General features: G+C 45.9%; 1 protein-coding gene across 5 annotated transcripts in view; it reads left to right on the forward strand.

The window, feature by feature from the left end:
* HEG1 (heart development protein with EGF like domains 1) overlaps positions 1-20,065 on the forward strand; it is a 60,181-nt gene that overhangs the window by 33,229 nt on the left and 6,887 nt on the right. For 4 of the 5 annotated variants that reach the window (XM_075092995.1, XM_075092992.1, XM_075092993.1 and 1 more), the window contains exons 13-22: positions 406-1,773; positions 3,981-4,100; positions 5,727-5,821; positions 7,119-7,177; positions 7,668-7,828; positions 9,584-9,718; positions 15,147-15,189; positions 15,298-15,335; positions 15,880-15,967; positions 18,892-19,066. In XM_075092995.1, coding sequence (XP_074949096.1) covers positions 406-1,773; positions 3,981-4,100; positions 5,727-5,821; positions 7,119-7,177; positions 7,668-7,828; positions 9,584-9,718; positions 15,147-15,189; positions 15,298-15,335; positions 15,880-15,967; positions 18,892-19,066 — 2,282 coding nt within the window. Of the gene's footprint in view, positions 1-405; positions 1,774-3,980; positions 4,101-5,726; positions 5,822-7,118; positions 7,178-7,667; positions 7,829-9,583; positions 9,719-15,146; positions 15,190-15,297; positions 15,336-15,879; positions 15,972-18,891; positions 19,067-20,065 lie in introns of those variants that run through there. The other variant, XM_075092996.1, reaches the window with a different exon arrangement.

Here is a 20,065-nt window from a genome sequence, read left to right on the forward strand (position 1 = left end):
AAGATGATGGATATTCTTTAGTTGGGAATGGAGGATAAGAGGGAGGTGATATGAGTTTTATAAATTATAAGCGATAAAGAGAACAGATGGGTTTTCCTGCTTAGCTTGCCACAAAATATTACAGAGCTCAATCCCATTAGAAAAGCAATACTGGAAAAGTAATGTTTTAGAAACCTACACATTTCATGGGAGCCTTGTGCCTGTCTGAGTTCACCATTCTAGAATGAATTAAGAAGTGCAGGAGACTCCTAATTCAATAGCCATGCTTGCGTGGTGCTTTAAATCGTTAGAAGAGCATGGGCCAGTTCACAGACAAGAACATTTCATGTATTTGGTGTCATATTAAAATCACTTGCTAAAATACTTCCATACTGCTGTCTAATATATTTTGTCCTTTTACTCCAGGCTTTTCAAGTAGCCATCAGCCAGTCAGTAGTATTGATGCTGAGAAACGGACCTCGGTTTCTCATACGGACGGCACATACATTTCAACCACATATACCAGAGGAGGAGAAAGGACCCTCCTGTCTATCTCAAATAGCAGCACCTCTGCTGACTCCTCAGAAAGTTCCACCTTTTTTTCTGAAATTTCCAACCCTTCTGATCCATTGAAGTCTTCTGTGGCACAGGACAGGAGGAGCAACGTATCCAGCGATGGCAGTTTTGTTGAACCATCTACAGAGCCGTTGCCAGTACACCCTTCCAAACTGTCAACTTCTGCTTCTGCAGGCAGCATACAAAATACAACTCACTTCAACGCTGACTCTGAGTTGTTGACCACTGGTAGGTCATCTCTATCTTCACCAGCATTTCCAGCCTCTTCCTCAGCATCATCACTGCATCATTCACTGTCATCAACGCCACCAACTACTTATTTGTTTACCTCATCAGAGTCATCTGAGTCACTCTCGTCCTCTGTAATGGCATCTTCACCCCCTCTGCAGGCTTTGTCATCCTCTTTGCCCACTTCCTCGTTGCTTTCTCCATCTTATTCATTAGCATCTTTATTGCCTCTGTTTTCATCACCATCATCCATCTCGCAGTCCAATGACAGTGGTCAAACAAGCACTTCTGTAGCTACAACTGTGGTTAGGCAAGTGCCCTCCACAGCTGCCGTGGACGGGGGCTCGCCCAGAGGGACCAACAAGCACAGTGTCATGGACCAGCCCCAAAACAGCAGCACCATCACCTCCACGAGGTCTCCTCCTCTCCCCACGGTGCCCATGGAGCAGGTTGGTGGACGCATTGTGTCCATGTCCACTCCTGTGACAGTAACAGAGACCACCTCACTGAGAGCCACCACTGCCCCGGGAGGCAGCTTTGGGAAGGCAATGTCTCTGCTCACCACAGCCAGCGATGCCCCGCAGGCTGGGCCGGTGGATGCAACCCTTAGTTCCTCGCCAAGTGCAACAAACCACAGCATCGTTGTGCCTGCAGTGGCACTGACCACAGTGAAACCTCCTGTGCCGACAACACTGGCCGGTCGCCAGCCAACCCCAGGTGATGCTGGCACCACAAAGGCCCACAGAGCTCAAACACCTGCTGCCACTAAGCACGTGTATACCACTGGTGAAAGCACAGAAGCTGTGGATCCCACCACTGCAAGGCCTGGTAAAGTCACTGAAGAAAACATCCCTGTTACGAGTCCTTCTGAAGCCCCTCCGACCAGCAAGACCACTGTGAGCATTGCAACTACTTTGGCTGCTACCAAACCAACCACTGTTCCTTCACTGAGTAGCACAACTGGGCTGAGGGCATTGTCTCCAGCAACAGGTAACGTGTCGAATGGCACTCATCAGTGGTGGGGCTAGGAACACCTGGGTCCCACTCTAAGGGTCTTTGAAGGGTTATGTATGTATGCATGATGTCTGTTGTCAGTAGCGTTCAAGGATAACTCAGTCTCCCTGTTGGTATTTTTAAGTTAAGCGTTTAGTGATCAAGCTGAACTGCCGGAAAAAGGTGAGCATTTTGGGGAACATTTCTGATAGAAAAGTTAAGCTGCAATTTGAGAATTCGAAGAAAATAAAGCTGACTGGCCTTCCAGGTAGGCGTAGGATGCACTTCATATTTGTCAATTGCTGGACAATATTGATTGGCATTGCTCAATATCTATCTTATTTATGAGATAAGGTAGTTGGCCAGCACTTGGTATTTGTGTTGGAACTTCTTCTGTTGTTATGACCTATGGTTGTTTTCTCCCCACCTCACTAAATAATCTCCTACTCAAGGGCCTGTTTCTTCTCCTGGTAGGCTACATACTGTAGTCTTGCTGAGTGTGTTGTTACAATCGTTTATCACCACTGCCAGGCTTCTTATCTTCTCAGGTAAATACCTTGACCGAAGTTTTATATGAATGGAAATCAATTGTGTGTTTACGGTTCAGGAGCCTGGCCCTCATGCCACTGTAGGATATTTTGTGTGCTAACTGCATTAATCTCAGTGAAATACTGGCAATAGTACATATTCCATCCAATAATTAACTATTTAAAGGTTATTTCTCAGGCTGATTTGTTTTAATTATAGCTACGGCTTCATGCAAAAAGATTCACTGTAGGGGAGTGGTTTTTTTTTGTTATTGAAAAATTAAGGTAACATATCCTTTTTACCAACTGATTCACACTTTTGCCAGGTTACTCTTTCCCTTAAATACTGAATTTTGCCATTTACCAGAATGCAAAAGATGCTTCTGCTGACTTGGACATGGTGCTTTGTACGTGGGCACTCACTGCTGCAAGAGAAGAAGCTGCCCTGGACCCCACAGTACAAAGCACAAGCTGAAGGATGGCAAAATGAAAGACAACATTTTAAAATACGCCCACTTGTTTCTGGCTGCTTAGATCAGGAACACCAACTCTCCTTCTTGCTGATGCTGAGGTAGCTGTGCCAGGCTAGCTGAGACACGGAGATTGCATCAAATGGTGCCCCCCATTGTGTTGGTTGGCTTGGGATTGTCTGGTCTGCAGGGCCTGTGTGATGCCGTGGGGTACCATGGCACTGTCAGAAATACACACACAGGTTTGACTCTTGCGCTTTGTGCTTTAACCACAAAGCCCATCCTTCCTGCCTCTGCTGTAGGGCTCAGAAGCAGCTGCAAAATAGGTCCAAGACATGTGTAAGCTGTCTTGCTCATCTTGTAGCACTTTGCACTGACAAGTCCACAGTCTGCCCACGGTCTGTGCTTGCACGCATGCGTGACGTGTGTTTGTGCTCATGTGAGTCTCATGCACAGCAAGAGGAGCATTTCTGACCATGGTTTTTTTCAGTGGAAAGTATTGGATATCATGTCTAGAATTTGCAGTTTGAGTTGGCTAATCTACGAAGCATCTGAGACTACAGTCATTAATACCCTGCTACTCTGTGTTTCACAGTCGGTGTCTGCTCCGCAAGCAAACACCTAGCTCACCTAGTGGGAAGTGCATCATGAGTGGTGGCACAGTCAGCTATCCCTGCTGCCCTGGTAAAGGAGGTGATGGTAGCCAGGGCTGCCTCCACCATTACTAGGTAATCTACAGACTGCATCAGTGTTCAGGCACTAGCTTCAGATCATGGAAACAGGGCATGGATGAAAAGGACAGGACTTTGGTGAAGGAGCCCATGCTCCTGTGACTAGCTCTGGCTGTCGAGGTCCCTTCTTCAGTCTCTCCCTCCATAACTGTAGGGTTGTTTGTCTTTGTAAAGCACCCTGAGATCTGCAGATAAGCAGTGCTGTAGACAAGCTGGCTGATCATGTTAATATGGATCAATACTGGATCCTAAGGGCTTTTCAATGAATATTCAAGAGAAAGTGGTTTGTATTTATTCTTTCAGCTCCAACAGAATAATTAAGAACAGGATAAATAGTAAGTGCAAATGATGCAATGAAGCATCTGATAATTCTCAGGGGGTCACAGGAGAGGAGCCAAGTTGACCTTTTTTAGCTCAACAATTGATGATTTTTGTGATTCTGTAACTATATCCTGATTTTTTTTCTGCTTTTGTAGATGTGGATAAATGTCTTTCCAACCCTTGTCCTGCGCTGGCCACCTGTAACAACACCCATGGCTCTTATATCTGTCGGTGTCCTCTTGGATATGAGCTGGAAAAAGGAAAGTGCAATTTAGGTAAGACAACAACTGTGAAAAACCAGGGGAGAAAAAGATGGAAATAATTATCTGTAATCTTCTAAAATAAATTAACCTAGGCTCAGACTAGCTCAGGGGCTTAATGTTCCTCCCAACCACCACTTTTAATAAGAGCCTTTTACTGTTTATACAAGTGCAGCATCTAATGCCTGTCGTGTTGGGGTGCCCCGGGAACAGGTGCAGTGATAGCTGAGGGTTTCTTAAAAGTGCAGCAACAGAGCAGTGGGCTCAGGATTGTTAGTAAGGACAGATGTGCCCCTTCTGTTCCTAATGTGTTTTACAACTCCCAAAAAGCATTCAGCAGCTTATCGTAGCTCCCAGCCCTGCAAACCTGGGCAATGGCGGTTGGCTTGGGACAAGCAAGTGGGGCTATTGTGTGACTTGGCTTCAGGGGATCAGCCATGTGTGGAAAATTAAGCAGCCATGAAAGTCTTTGTAAGATCAAGGTCTTGTCTCGTACCTTTAGTATTTTTCATGCAGCACAGTTATTAGTTGGAACTCAGGTTTTGACCCCCTCCTTTCTATTAGAGGACTCTCAATCTCAAGGACTTACAATGTCCCATTGTAAAGGGGAATTTGTTTTGCTAGAGTTTCTTCTGACCCTTAGTCGGTGAGGATTAGAGGCGTGGAAATTTTGCTAAGGAAACATGGGTGAGGTGTCCCTGAAGGGTGTTTTCAAACATTTCTTTGAGTTGGAATGTGTCAGCTTCTAATTTAGAGAGTTGTTTTGATTATGCCTTGAACTGGGGTATGGGCAGATTATATAAATACTCTGAAGGTGATTCTCATCTTATTTTTACCCAGAGTTTTTACATTAGAGCTGTCTGATATAAAATTTTTGGTGAAGATAGGCTCTGTGGATGGGAAAAAATGGGAAAGAATTGGAGGCTTTATAATGTTATCTGCAACTGTGTTTGTTTTTCTGGTGGAACGAATAACTGGAACTCTGAGTTCTCATTTCTACTGAGTATCTCATGGCACTTAATACAAGATTTAGGGATATTATCTCTCTGAGTCTGGACAACTCGGATTATTGCATTCTGCTGCCATGAATCAAAGATGAATCTAAGCATGGAAAAATGCATCTTTTGGACCTCTTTTCAAATGTCATTGGTCATTCTGTCCAACAACTTGAAAAATGAAAATATCCTTTCTACAGTGCTTTATTTTGACATGGTGATATGCCTTCCTTCCATTGCAGAGAGGGGTAAGAGATTTGACACATTTACCCCAAATTATTATAAATAGCTTTGGTACCTGAAACTGTCTTGTTACTAAACTTACCCAGCTCTCTCTGTGTTCAGGGGTCCTTTTAAATTAATCTGCGTTTCTATATGAAATGTATGAACGCTGCAGTGAAATGCTGGCAGTTCAGCAGCACTGAGCTCTGGAATTTGCCTGGGGCTGTGGGAACTGCAGCAACCCTTGGGAAAAATCCCAGGGCTGGACTTTGCTTTACTGGGACAGTGACTTTCTGACGTGAGTTTTCCATCCACTGCATGAAGGGGTTTTCCACGCAGTCTCACACGTATAACAGATGAAACCGCACATACACATGGCACGAAGACATGTGTTCTGACTAACTTGTCTTATTCTCCTTTTTAGTAAGAATATTTATTGGCCAGGTCCCCCTGAAATTTAATATAACCCGTGGGAAGTACGCAGAACTCCTCCACGTCGAGGGTGAAATCCTGGCAATGGTGAGTGTCATTGTCGGGACTTCGGCAGTACTGATGGGAGAGGTCCCCTTTGCTCCTTTTACAGTTGTCACGGGAAGCCGAGAGACTGTAGCATGTATTTAGCCTTTTTAATCACTGAACCATCCTGGTCTGGTGTAAGTAGGACTGGTGAGATGTATGCTTTTAAATCCTGGCATGCTTCTCTCCCCTGCCCTGCCCAGGCTGTCAAGACAGCAGCAGAGAGATCTGGCTTAAGACAGCATATCTGCCCAGAAAATTCTGAAGCCCTTTCGTGAAGTGATGTAGCTTCTCTAGCCTCCATCCTTTCCTAGCGTCTTCTGGCTGCATTGACTTTTCCAGACCTCAGAAGAGCATTGGTGTTCTTCAAAAGGGCATTAGTGCTCCTTCAAGGTTAAACATTAAAACAGTAACTCTGGGCTTCGTCGTTCATTAGTAAATCTCACAGGTGTGTTGAACTGCAGCTGGTGCCACCCTGCTTTAAGCTAAATCCCATGGGATGAAGCACAGCAGCAGCACCCACCCAAACATATCTTCCTCTTGGTAGAGTTTCTCAGCCATGCTATTGCAACCATGTGGCCCTCAGTCAGTTGAGAGCAAGCGCTGGGTGAGCTGGTGACTTCCCCATATGCTGTGCCATCAGTTGTTCCAAGAAGACCCCTGGGCTGGGGATAGGTACATCTCTGTGCGTTTTTTAGCCAGATCATTGCATGAATGAGTTCATCCTGTTAGCAGTTCCTGGGCTGGCTGCAGTTCATCCCAATTCTTTTTGGAGTGAGTGATTTGGAGATGCCAAAGGAAGAGGGGAGCCAGGGTGAGTCGCCTTGATGCTGCCTGCTTGGCTTGTGCTGGGGAGTGAACACAAACAACCACAGGGATCTGGGGACAGGGAGGCTTCTTGGAAGATGTGCAGTCTCCAAGGGCGCCCCCTTGAGCTCAGCCTCACGTGGGGTTCTCCCTGCTGGCTTCTGGCTCCTGGCTTCTCCTCAGTCTTTGTGGTCACTGCACAGTGGGCTCCCAGGCAGATGTTCATGTCAAAATCCCCAGGTCTTTGTTCCTGTCCACGGCTGCACAATGGTGACTTTGGCCATCCCTTGCTGATGACAGGATGGTACATCTTTCTTATCGAGCAGAGGAACTGCTGGGATGCTCAGAACCCCCTTGGCTTCAGCAGGCAGCTCTGGAGTTCACAGGGGACGGTGTTGGTGACCCAGGAGGGCCGTCCCATGCTGCCTCCCACCAGGCTGCCTCCCTCCATCATTCTCCGAAGCACTAACAGCTGCTCTCTCTTTCCCTGCAGCTCAACGCATCGCTGTCAGGCTTGCCGGGGTACTGCCACTCCACAGTCAAAGCAACCAGGTAAGGCTAAGGCTACCAGGGGAAGAATGAGAAACTCAAGCATTCCGGATGTTCAACTTGAGATCTGTGTTCTCCATTTTGAGTCAGCGCTGGGCTTGATGCAATCCAGCCCAGTGGTAGTACAGGGCATGGCGAGCGCTTGAGCACCTTGCCCAGCTCTCCCAGTATCCTGCTCCTGGCCTGAGTGGCATGGGGACAGGCTTCTGAGCTGCCCTGGAGGGATTTATGGCTGGTTTCAAAGTGAGCTACCAGCACTCCCTCCAGCCCCAAATTCGCCTTTCTGTGTGTAAGTTTGTCCTGTTTTTAAGGTGTGTTGCAATGCATGGTGGTTTCACTATGTATTCAATGTTGTGTCTGTGATAAGCATCACTTGCATTAATAGGAGTCTTATGTATAAAGTGCATTAATAACAGTCCTGTGCATAAGGTGCTAACGATGACATCAGAATGACCCATGGTACTCAGGGCTGTTTTGTTTTGTTTTCTGTTAGGGAGGCAAATGTTGTGCATGTTTCAGTGCAATCCACGTTCTCTTTAGCATCCAATGTGACTTTCTATGACGTTGTCAGCAGCGTAAAAAGCTACATTGGAGCTTGCAAATCCTCCACTGAAGCCTGCCAGTTCATCTCCAGCCTGAAACCACTCCACAAAGGTAAACAGCATCTGGAGGGACCATGACGGGAGGGGAAAGGGATGTTTTATTTGGCTTCTTTTATAACGGGGAGAAAGATTTTGGCATTTGGAAAAACTCCTCTGAATCTTTTTTATCTTATTTAAATGGGAGTCATCTTAAGAGCCTTGCAGTACAAAAGGGATGTAGATATCAAACCTTATCTTCACCACATGTGTGAGAAACCTGCCTCTCTGTGAAAACATCACGCAGCACAAGATTAGAGGCGCTGTAGGGCAGCCTTTCATCTCCGGGATGTGACACCAGGCCCCGCCAGATCAAAACCCTATAAGTCCTAATTCTACCCGCGTGGCTGGGAGCCAGGGAAACAGCATGACAGCAGGAGACAAAACCCCCCAGTGAAGCTGATTAGAGCCACTGGAGGCTGTGGGGAGCTGCGCTCTCCTGCCTGGCCAGTTTCAGTGTTGCAGGGTGTAAAAATGGTTCACAATTAAGTTTTGTACCAAAGCCTCTACCTGCCAAATGGGAACACAGGTGTGGCACAGAGACACCTGGAGAAGCACATCAGTGTTGTGCAGGACCTTCTCCAGGTGGACCCTATCAGTGATGGCGGCCCTGTGCCCTGCACCTCCTGGTCCTCACTTTCTGAAGGAACCATAGAGGAGATTTAGCTGTGAGAGGTACCAGCAGGACGCAGGGAGTGAGCACGCTTGAAAGACGGGCTCCTGCAAGGAAACTTCTGCATGTGGAGCTCTGTGACTTAGGGGTTTGAGGCTTCGAGGTCTGGCTTTGAGGATGAACGGTGGCAGTGCTTAGCCTGGATGTAGTGAAACCCCTCGGATCATTTTGGGAAAGTAAACACAAAGACAAGACATTTAACATGTGCTTTTGTTTTAACGTGCTGTATTTTAAAGCCGCACTCCACCATGGATTGAATTGAGTATTTTGGTAGACCTACTCAGATTATATCTAGCCGTTACCTCTGATAAAATGCTTCTGGTGAAGTCTACTTCTAACCTGAAATAAGCAGAATAAGAAACAAATTATGTTCTTGTGCAAGTACTTAAAAAAGAAGATGTCAGAACAAAAAAAAAAAGATGACGGATCTAGCAGGGAGAGGTTTATAAAAGGTGAGGTGAGTGCCAAATGAGTGACACGTTGTCCACAAAATCATATTTTCATGAATATTTTTTATTTGTTCACTCCATTAGTCTGACCTCCCAGTAAAAAATGTAAATTCGGTAACACAATTTCCTTCATTTACCCATAGTTTTGCTGAATGCTCACTGTAACAAATCTGACTTTCCAAAGTAAAACACTGCGTCGAAGTAATGTAAATGAAAGGACAAATTCTTTGTTTGAAAAATGAAAAAATCCAGCGCTTACTATTGAAATGGAAAAAAGTTGTTTTGGGCTAAGTAAAATGTTTTGCTTGATATAAATGTAAAAATTGATTTGTTGAACTGTCTCAGGGGGTGAATGTGTTTCAGCTTGAGCCAAACCAAATTTTTCTTTTTCATTTCTCCTCCTGCCTCTGAGCTGAAACATTTATTGTTCGCCCCCTCTATTTGCCTGTACAAATGACAATAGATACACAAGAAATGGTGACACAGTGTAATGTTGACTGTGTCCTAATGGAACAAATATTATTAAAAAAAAAAAAGAAAAAAAGATTAAAGCAGCACATGAGCTGAATGTGATGCCAGGGGAAAGTAAACATGCATAACATTGGGCTCAGAGAGAGCTGCACTGATGTTGTCCGCTTCTTCCTGACAGTTGGCAGCTTGTGCAAGCAGAAAGACCCTGAATGCGACAAGGAAACTTCTGAATGCACTGACTTTGATGGAGTCGCGCTCTGCCAGTGCAAAAGTGGGTACTTCAAATACAACAAGATGGACCACTCCTGCAGAGGTATTCCTCTTTATGTGGTGTATTTTGCCTGAATTTTGCTTAAACTTTTTGTTCCGGTGGAAATGAGTGCGTGTCTGTGTGTCACTGTACATGCAAGAAGCTCAATATTATGAATCAATTTTAGCAGCTCAAGTTTCGTTTATCTAGTTAGGGGACTTTTCAGCAGACGCTGAAGATACAGTCGCTCTCTAGGAATAATATTATCTCTTTCTGGAGCATGCTGTGAGTCACAGTGATCAAGAAGAGGGAGAAAGGGGCCTGACTGCTTTGGGCTCCAGCTCAGTGGCACAGAGCAGAGATGACGTGTGCCTCTGCCTGTTTTGATTTTGTCTGAACTCTCAGTGAACTCAGGAAAAGTGCTTTAAACTCACAAGCATGTATTAATACATCATCACTATTTTAAAAATAAGTATCTGAAAATTATTATTAATTTATTTTTCAGGGGGGTTTGTAATAGAAATTATAAGCTTACGGGTTTTATTACTTTTAGCTACACCTCAGATCATGAAATCTGGTTTTGCTACATTTTAAACAAGGTCTTTGTCTGCATGCCAGTGGTCAAAATGACTTCTGTAGGATCAGGGTGTCCATTACTTAGTTCCAGTGGCTGTTGTAGGGCTTCTTAAGAAATGCAGTTTTCTGATGACATATCGATAAGAATTGCAGTAGTGGTTATCTATTGCTTCTGGCAGCGTCTGCTCGGTTGCTGCTGAAATAGGAGGAGATGCTTTGTTGATTCCAAATCTGATCAAAGAGTGAGAAAAATGTGCCTGGAAATAACTCATGTGCTGCAGGCTCCGGGATGGACATCTCTGAGATGGGCGTCTTGTGTCATGGTCCTGCCTCTCCTCTGCTCTGTGGCTCCAGGAAAAACCTTTCTCCTGTGTGTTTTCCTTCCCTCCCTTCATCTTGTATGCTGGGGGAAGGATTTCTATTAGGAAATACTGACCATTTCCACCAACCCTTGAGAGGCAGAGAGGGATTTATCTAGTGAGTGGGGAGCTGAGCTGAAACCTGGGAGGCTTTTGCCCAATTCTTGCTCCATCATTGGCAGTGGGGAGCCCGGGGCGAGTTCTTCCATTTTTCTTGTCCAAGTCTCTTGCCAAGCAGTGTTGTGAAGATAAATAACCTGAAAGGCTGTGAGGCACTCAGATGTGATGCTTGCAGAGGGCTAAGGAATCTAACATCTTGCACATGTGGTTACTCTCTACTTACAAGTCATGTTTGCTGTGCAAAATATACAAAACCCTACCTGCACACAGTGAGGCTTCAATTCCACCTTCAGCTCGCTGCTGTCAGTAGGAAACACTGATCAGTCTGAGAGTGTCTGAGGGACAGGATTGATGCAGAATTTAGGCTGTGGTGCAGTGGTGTGAGGGTAGCACCAACTGCATGGTGCCATGCACCAGCAAAGTACCAGATTTTTAGCATCACTTTGTTCCCATCTGGGTAAGCCAAGTGGTTGGGATTTTTAAAGGCTTTTTCAAAAGCCAAGCTATGGTCCTCATTTGATATTTAGGGCTATTTTCTGTTAAATATAGCATACAATGTGCCAGGCTTTTTAAAAACTCTGCCCTCTGAGTGACTAAACAGGAACCGAAGTCTCCTGAGCATCTGACTCTCATTGTGGGTCATGAAAATGTGGTGCAGTAACTCCAGTTATGGTATTTGCAAAGAGGGAAACAGCTATTGTGCTGCCCTGTCCGGTCTGCCCTGTGGGAAGGCAAGTGCGGCTGTGAGAGCCGTTGGGGCTCAGGGTATCGGCCGCCCCAACCCCCAGGGATTGTTCTGTCCTGCCTTGTGGTATCTGTCCCCTGGGGCATGCTTGAAAAAGCATACCCTGGACCAAGGAAGGGTTGGGTCTCTGAGCCACAGAAGCTTTGAGATGTTGGCTGTGGTACCTCTCAGTGTGCAGTTTGGTCATCTCTGGGTCATTGCTGGTTTTCAACCTTCCTGGTATCTTCAGGGCTGTTTTAGAAACAGGGTGACAAACCCAGTGTGCCAGCTTTTCAAGGGCATGCTATTTTTAATAGTACAGAGTGTTTCTAGAGTGAAGCAAGGAGCAGCAAAACAGGTTTCCAAAGAGACCCCTGAGTCTGTTTTGGGAAGGCAAAGGCAGAGGAATCCTGAGTAGAAAAGCACAACTCAGTAGCTTTGGTTGGCCCCTGACACTTAAGCCTTTCCTCTGTTCCCTGCTCATGTTTGAAAGCTTGCTGAGTGAATGTGACAGCAGGAGCTCTCTTGGGAACATGTTCAAAGGAGCAGGAAAGATGCCAGAGGAGAAAGCAAAGTGGCAGGAAAAGGCAGGGTGAGGAGAGGAAAAGGCACAAGCACCGAGCTTTTAAGTAAGACAGAGAGATGCATGTTCAGTGTCTTGCTTTTCCTCTTTACTGCCCCTATAGCCTCCTGGCTGAGCACAGTGTGCATGTGGGTTCCCAGGGCCAGTCCTGCCCAAGGCACAGCTCCAGCTATGGGACCGCTTGAGGTGCATGTGTCCTACACAGCTTATTGGGTTAGGGCTGAGGGAATGAAATTAGGCTGGGCTCCAGCATCTGCCTGCAGGCTCCTCCAGGCCTTCCCAGCACGCAAGCGGCAGGCTGGGGGTGGGGTACACAGGGCTGCTGCGCTCATTAGAGAAGGCAACTCCAGCAAGCTGTGGAGGTGACACCTCCCTCCTGTTCACTGCAAATTTTGTTATTGCCTGATCTTGTGGCTCGCTTTGGTAGAACATTTGCTCCATAATGTTTTTGCCTTGGTGTTATGAATAAGCCAGCCAAGGATCCTTTGGGATTTACTACCCTTGCCCTGGCTGTTTGTTGACTGAGGCTCTTAACTCTTGTCCAGTTACCTCTGGTCTCTTCCTTGACTTTAAAGAAACCATTTTAGAGAGAGAAAAATAAATCCAGTGCAAAATGCATCATTATGAGATGCAGCAGGGGGACTACCTAAAGAGCTTCACCCTCTCCATCCCTAGCTCTGGGGGAATAAATGGAGTGAAAGAGGTAGTGGAGGACTAGTGCAGAGAAAGGGATGCAAGACCAGCTATTGTGGACACCAGTGCCCCCATCATTGTTGGTGCCAGTTGCTATGGCAAATCTGTGCCTAAAGCTGCAATATTAATGATGTGAGTACATCACTTATTTGCATCCACACACCCTGCAGGGAAAATGGCGTGCTGAGTGACATGAGATGCTTAACAAATGGTATATAGGCAAACAGTATTACCACAAGCAAGGCCACACATCCAACAGCAGAATGCCAGGCACGCTGTGGGTTGTGTCTCCTGGAAAGCAGAGCCTTAGAGCTGCAAAGGGGGCCCGGTGGGTAGAGAAGAGGGCCCCAGCTCTGGCTTGTAAGGCTAATATGGTCCCTGGGTGCTTTAAGGGGGCACAGGAGGGCAGAAGAGGGGAAGTTTTGTTATCCATGGGTTTGTGACATCTGTTTCTGGGAACCAGAATTCAAAAGGGTCAAGGAGAACCCATGAGCATTTAGAGAAAAGCTGCAATAACCAGGGAGGCTCAGAGATCTCAGTGCACTTGGCTTTATTAAAGGCAAAGGAGTGATTTGATGGTGAGGAGAAATGTGATTGTGTAACCTTTTCCAATCTAGCGAGTAAACATCCAAAAGCTGGAATTTGACATTGGGGTAATTCAGACCAGAAAGAAGGTGAATGTTTTTAATGGCTGGGGAAATTAACTTTATGAGCATCTGACCCAGGGTTGTGGTTGATTGTCCATCACTGAAAATATTAAAATCAATCTTGGATGGTTCTCTAAAATGTAGCTCCAGTTCAACTATCTGAAACTGAAATTAAATTTAGGAAAGTTCTGTGACCTGCGTTATGAGGGGGAAGTCACAGTCACATTGCTCCCTGCTGGCATCAATATCACTTGTTATTGGTGCTGGAAGAGCCATAAACTTCTGAATCCAGCCAGAAAACTAGTGCTCTGTCTTCGTTTACTATGACATTGCCATCCCATCCTAATGGACAACGTTGCATGTCATTCTTTTCTTCCTTCCTCCCCTCCTGTGCTAAGTGTTTCTGAAAATATAGTTGCTGGCTATGCCAGAGGGGAAAAGGCATCTGGTGTGCTGGGAGCAGCAGAGGAAGAGAGGAGGCAAGGGCTTTGCTGCAGCTTAGCTGGGGCATCTGCTGGGCAGCCCCCTCCTCTCCCCACGGATTTCCTCGTGCTTGCTGGGGTTAGAGAGCACCCAAGCTTTCGGCTGCAGGTTATCCCTACTCTTAGAGAGCAGTGCAGAGGGAAAAGGGCTTGAGAGCTGCTGCCCCACCATTTTTAAGCACATGGTGTTTGAGTGGGGAAAAAAATCCATGAGCATTTTTGTTTTCACTTAACAATCTAGTTTTATTCCTTGTGGAGTGTGCTGCAGGGGCTTCCCAGACCCCTGGGTGATGTCTCACAGATCCCCAGGGGCTGTTGCCTATGCTGGCCCTGGTTTGTCCCTCTGCCCAAAGCGACTCCATCTGTGTCGCTCCTGCTCAGGTCTTTGAGTGACCATCTTCACTGCATCTGCGGAAGGCAGCAGTTCTGCAGGAGCTCTGGTAGGACTATTGCTGAGAAAAGCAGTGATCTTATCAGTACTTTGAAGCTTATAATTGTATGTCCAATGTCACATCACCTTCGCTGTTCATCAGACAGGTAGTATGATTTTCTCAGATAATTCAGGTGATGAGGTAGATGTCATTTAAGCACAGCCGTTATTTTGAAGTGATAGCTTCAGTTTTTAACCAACATTTTGTACATACCAGTTTTCTAGGTTATTTAAACCCAGTAAAAAGTTTAATTTCTATTCTGTAGAAAAATATGATATTTTAAAATTTGATTTAGCTCCAAATTTGAAATAAATTTTTAAAAATGACATTTTTTTCATGAGGCAAAACCTAGCATCTCACTTTGGGTTAAACTTGACTCTGTTTGCGTAACATTTTGTTGCAGTACTAACATTTAAAAGTAATGAATGACACGCATCAATGCTAAAGTAACACTGTTCAAATGAGCTTTCAAAACAAAAACTGGACACACTTGCAGATTTTTTACACTGCTATTTTGTGGGAAGCAATGCAAGAGTGCAGTGAGCTTCTGTTTGGGCAAGGAGAGGGTCTGCTGGGAATTACGATACCAGCTGCCCATCCTGTGCCAGGCTGTAGGCTAGTTCTGCCGGGAAGCCCTGAAATGGTCCCGTCAAAGCCAGTGGGAGGTGAATTTAAGTGCACGGTGTTTTGCGTGAACCAGAGGAGATATTGCATCACATCAGAGTGCATCGCATTCCTGCTGCGCCAGCAGTGCAGACCGGCTTGTGATTCCGCAAGGTTATTTGGGGTGAGGCTGCTGTGGGAAGCAGCGGTGGGAAATGCTTCCCCTGCACCACTATGTGGTGCTCATGGCCCTTCTCTCTTCTGTGTTTTTAGCCTGTGAAGATGGATACAAGCTGGAAAATGAGACCTGTGTGAGGTATGGTGACTGTTCTGCCCTCCTCCTACCCCACCATCCTTCTTAATATTTCTCTGGGGACCCGTCAGCACAATTAAGCCGCTGAAACTCCCTGTTTTCTGTTACCAGCTGCCCTTTTGGCTTAGGTGGATTCAACTGTGGAAACCGTAAGTATTGAGTTTTGTTTCTTTTGATTTCCACAATATTAGAAATAGGAAATTTGAAACAAGTAATTGCAAATGACTATGTCTAAAATGCAGTAGGTACACGCTACTTTTGTCAGTGTTTTTTATTTCTTCATCTTCTGTTGAAAATTATTTTGTTGACCTTCTTTGACAAAGTTGACTTACTGTTATCTCCTAAGGAAAGGAGATCTCCTTTGTCTGGATACTCTGTCATGATAGCACATGCAGCAGGCACTCTTGAAGGAAAATATTCAGAGATGAATCCGTGCAATATTGTTTCTATTATTCTGATCGGTCAGTGAAGGGAATTCATCCCAAAGGGAAACAAAAGCTTGTTTTTCCTTCAGCAGGAGATCCCCAACTCTATCCATTTCACTTGAATATTTAAGGCCATATTTCTTGCAGAGTGAGGGAAAATGGAAAATAAACAGTTAATCCCTCTGTGTGAGGACTGCAGATATGTTTACATTAGTATTTACAACCACATCGCTGTTTCTAAGTGAGTCGCTGTCTTTTCCATCTGTAGCATATCAACTCATCACAGTGGTGATCGCGGCTGCAGGAGGGGGACTTCTGCTTATCATGGGCATAGCACTGATTGTCACCTGCTGCCGGTAGGTACCACTGCCGGCCCTGGCTCGCGTGGCATCCTCTCAGTGGGTTACACCACACTTAGTGCTCCACATGTGAACCCTGAAGGACCTTAAAACATAGGTGAACACACAGGATAGCTAAGCAAGTGGGGTAATCAGAGATACTGAAGTATTATGTTGTGCTTTCTTTTCATAGAATCATAGAATCATTAAGGTTGGAAAAGACCGCTAAGATCAAGTCCAACCGTCAGCTCAACACCCCCATGCCTCCTAAACCGTGCCCTGAAGTGCCATGTCTATATATTTTTTGAACACCTCCAGGAATGGTGACTCCACCACCTCTCCGGGCAGCCTGTTCCAATGCCTGACCACTCTTTCAGTAATTACATTTTTCCTAATATCCAATCTAAACTTCCCCTGATGCAACTTGAGGCCATTTCTTTCGGTCCTATGACTGGTAACTCGGGAGAAGAGACCAACACCCACCTTGCTACAGCCTCCTTTCTAGACAGCAATAAGGTCTCCCCTCGGCCTCCTCTTCTCCAGACTAAACATCCCCAGTTGCCTCAGCCGCTCTTCATAAGACCTGTGCTTCAGACTGTTCCCCAGCTTTGTTGCCCTTCTCTGGACATGCTCCAGCACCTCAATGTCCTCCCTCTAGTGAGGGGCCCAAAACTGAGCACAGTACTCAAGGTGTGGCCTCACCAGTGCCGAGTACAGGGGCACGATCACTTCCCTACTCCTGCTGGCCACACTATTCCTGATACAAGCCATGATGCTGTTGGCCTTCTTGGCCACCTGGGCACACTGCTGGCTCATGTTCAGCCAGCTGTCGACGAGCACCCCCAGGTCCTTTTCCACCAGGCAGCTCTCCAGCTACTCTTCCCCAGCCCTGTAGATTTGCATTTGGTTGTTGTGACGCAAGTGCAGGACCCGACACTTGGCCTTGCTAAACCTCATACAGTTGACCTCAGTTCATTGATCCAGCCTGTCCAGATCCCTCTGCAGAGTCTTCATACCCTTGAGGAGATCGACACTCCTACCCAGCTTGGTGTCATCTGCAAACTTACTGAGGGTGCACTCAATCCCCTCATCCAGATCATTGATAAAACAAGACTGGCCCCAACACTGAGCCCTGGGGAACACCACTTGTGACTGGCCGCCAGCTGGATTTGACTCCATTCACCACCACTCTCTGGGCTCAGCCAGCCAACCAGTTTTCCCCCCCTGGTCTCTTAGGTCTCCTCCTTCTGCTTGTTGGCAAGAGGGTAGGGGATCCTCTGCTTCTTGTGGAGCTTCCATCCACTGCTTTGGCCTCAGGGATGATAGGGTGTGGCTCCACCAATCTACCTCCTTCTCATACTTCCTGATATGTCTTAACCTTTCCACTTCCTCCTTCAGCTCTGCCACCAGGCTGTGCAGATCATTCACCTGGTCACACCGAAAACAGCTGCTGTCTCTGCTGCCCTCCGATATGAGTGCCAGGCTCAGGCACTCCCTGTGGCTGGAGACCTGGACAGCTGCGTGTTTGTGGGGGGGCTCCACCTGGGTCGCCACATTCCTTTTGGCAATGGTCTTCAGGCTAGTGGAAAGCATAGCTAGGTCCTCTCCTGGGGGGACGATGACCCGTAGTTGAGCTACCCTTTAGAGCTTTTAGAGCCGGGGCACTTTTTTTTCCAGCATCCAGTCTAAAAAAATTCAACTCAGTGTCTCTTAAGGATGCACTTGGTAATCATGTCCTCTAAGGATGGAGAGGCAAAGGAGTCCTTCCCACTCAGAGCTCTAAGGCAGCCAGGGAACAGTCTCCAAAAATGTAAGATAAGTAGAAAGGAGAAGTTTAGGCAACAGGAGGGGTTACTAGCCATTGCTCAAGTGGTGTTTGAGTGTATTTAAGGCTATTTTCATTTCCTTTTATGGACAAGTCCTGCATGTGCTCGCGGTCTGTGTGTCCCTCCCTGTCGGGTGCACGCACACGTACACATGTAGTTCCTGTGCCAGCAGGTAGGCTCAGACTAGAGGCAAGATGTGCTTGCTGATGAAGCTCTGCTTCATGTTTTATATATGAACAAGTAACACCCTCACCCTCCCCATTCCAGTCCCCAAATCTGGGATTTCAAAGCTCTCTGATTAAAGTCAGCAGCTGGATTTATCAGCAACATAGACAAGGCAGTGGTTTGGTTGGCACAGTGGTATGTACTTGTTCCGGTGTGTTTTGAGCCAGGGGATGCCGGCAAGCCCCAGCCAGGAGGTGTGATGGTCAGTATACCTCCAGACCTCAGAATGCAGACGTCTGCGGGGATGGACTGATCTCATGACCCCTGGCCTTTGGCAGGTTATGTGACTTCCTGGAGAGTAATCTGATTTGAACTGGAAGTGTCACCAAAGTCCACCCATACAGCATGGTACTCATGTACAGGCATATGGTGTCATTCAGATGGGCAGCTTGCAGGTCTTATGTCTTAGGAATTAACATAGTGCCTAGAAGTGCTGTAGTTAAGCACTTGGACACTTGAATAGTCTGGGTGCTCCCATATGTTTTTCTTTCTTCCTGGTTTTCTGTGACTTTTTCATTGAGTTAGGTGAACACACATATTTTTAAGAGACAATGGACATTAGTTGGAACAGGAGAGGTTCAAACTGAATGTAAGGAAACACTCTTTCACCAAAAGGACAGTAAGGCAGTGGAACAGGTTGCTCAGAGAGGTTATGCCATCTCCATCCTTGGATATTCAAGTCACACTAGATAGTGCCCTGAGTAGCATGATCTGACCTCATATTTATTTTGCCTCAGAGCAGAAGATTGGACTATAGCCCTTCTGAGGTGATGTTTGTTTCTAGTCAAAGTTCATAACATGATGTAAATCTCCTGAGATCACATCAGAAATGCATACAAGATTGCAGGATAAGTTGTATATTTTCTCTTTCCTTCATTCTTTTATGAACAGGAAGAATAAAAATGACATAAGTAAACTAATTTTCAAGAGTGGAGATTTCCAGATGTCACCATATGCTGAATATCCAAAGAACCCCCGGGCACAGGAGTGGGGCAGAGAGACCATCGAGATGCAAGAGAATGGAAGCACCAAGAACCTGTTGCAGATGACAGATGTGTATTATTCGGTATCTATCCATAGCTTAGTTATTAACCCTTTGTCCCTGACACAGCAAAGACATGTTCCTTTAATTTTGGAAGGACAGCTCCCTTTCCTGCAAAATAAAAAAGCAAATAAATTGCTTCCATAGACAGCAGGGCATTGGTAGTCCTATGGACTCCAGCTATTACACATGTGGTGAATATCACAAAGAAATGTCATTAGGAAGAGTGCTGGGGAAATGTCTAGGAATGTTTTGGTAGATACCTAAAAAGCCCTAAAGTAGACAAGGAGAGGTGAATGTTTTGAACAGGTTGCTAGGAATTTCTGTGAGTAGTTTTCTCCCTTCCTCCATCACTGATGATGGCTTTGTAGGGCAGAGAAAGACACAAGCACCAGACCTGCTGTCATGGTTGGTACCATCTGCTAATGTCTATATCCAGAGTTGTGATCTGGTATATCATCTGTCACTAATCTACAGCAACATACCAGGTGTACTTCAGGTGTGCGTGGGTTATTAACGTCAGTGAAGGTTGCAGGATTTCACACAAATCATGCATTCTGGACTCCTACTTTCCAGAGCAGAGAGCAGCGAGCAATACCTTTTTTCTGGCTTGTATTTTAAGTTTTCCAGCAAGCAAGTTTACTGGGTCACACAGTGTGAAGGGAAATAATCCTCCCTCCTGCTTCCCATAAGAATGAGAGATTTGGAAATGAAAATGCATTTTCTAAACATTTATTAGGACTTTTATTATACTGGCAACTAGAAAGGGGAGCTTTTTAGCAAGGAGTAGGTGATGAGGGCTTTGCATGGATCTGCTCTGTAACACATCAAAGCAGGTGGCTTGATGTTATTTGCTGGGTGGAAGGATTGTTCAGTCTTGGTCTTAGACATCAAGTTTCCTCAACGAAGTGTCCCCAGGAGATATATTTAAGAGAAGGGATGAGAAAGGAAGGTGAGATCACTTTGTATCAAGTACCTGTGCTGGGAGAGTAGGTAGCTATGGTTAATGGGAAGAGCAGTGCT

This window comes from Phalacrocorax aristotelis, chromosome 5 (genome assembly GCF_949628215.1).
Source record: "Phalacrocorax aristotelis chromosome 5, bGulAri2.1, whole genome shotgun sequence".
NCBI lineage: Eukaryota > Metazoa > Chordata > Aves > Suliformes > Phalacrocoracidae > Phalacrocorax > Phalacrocorax aristotelis.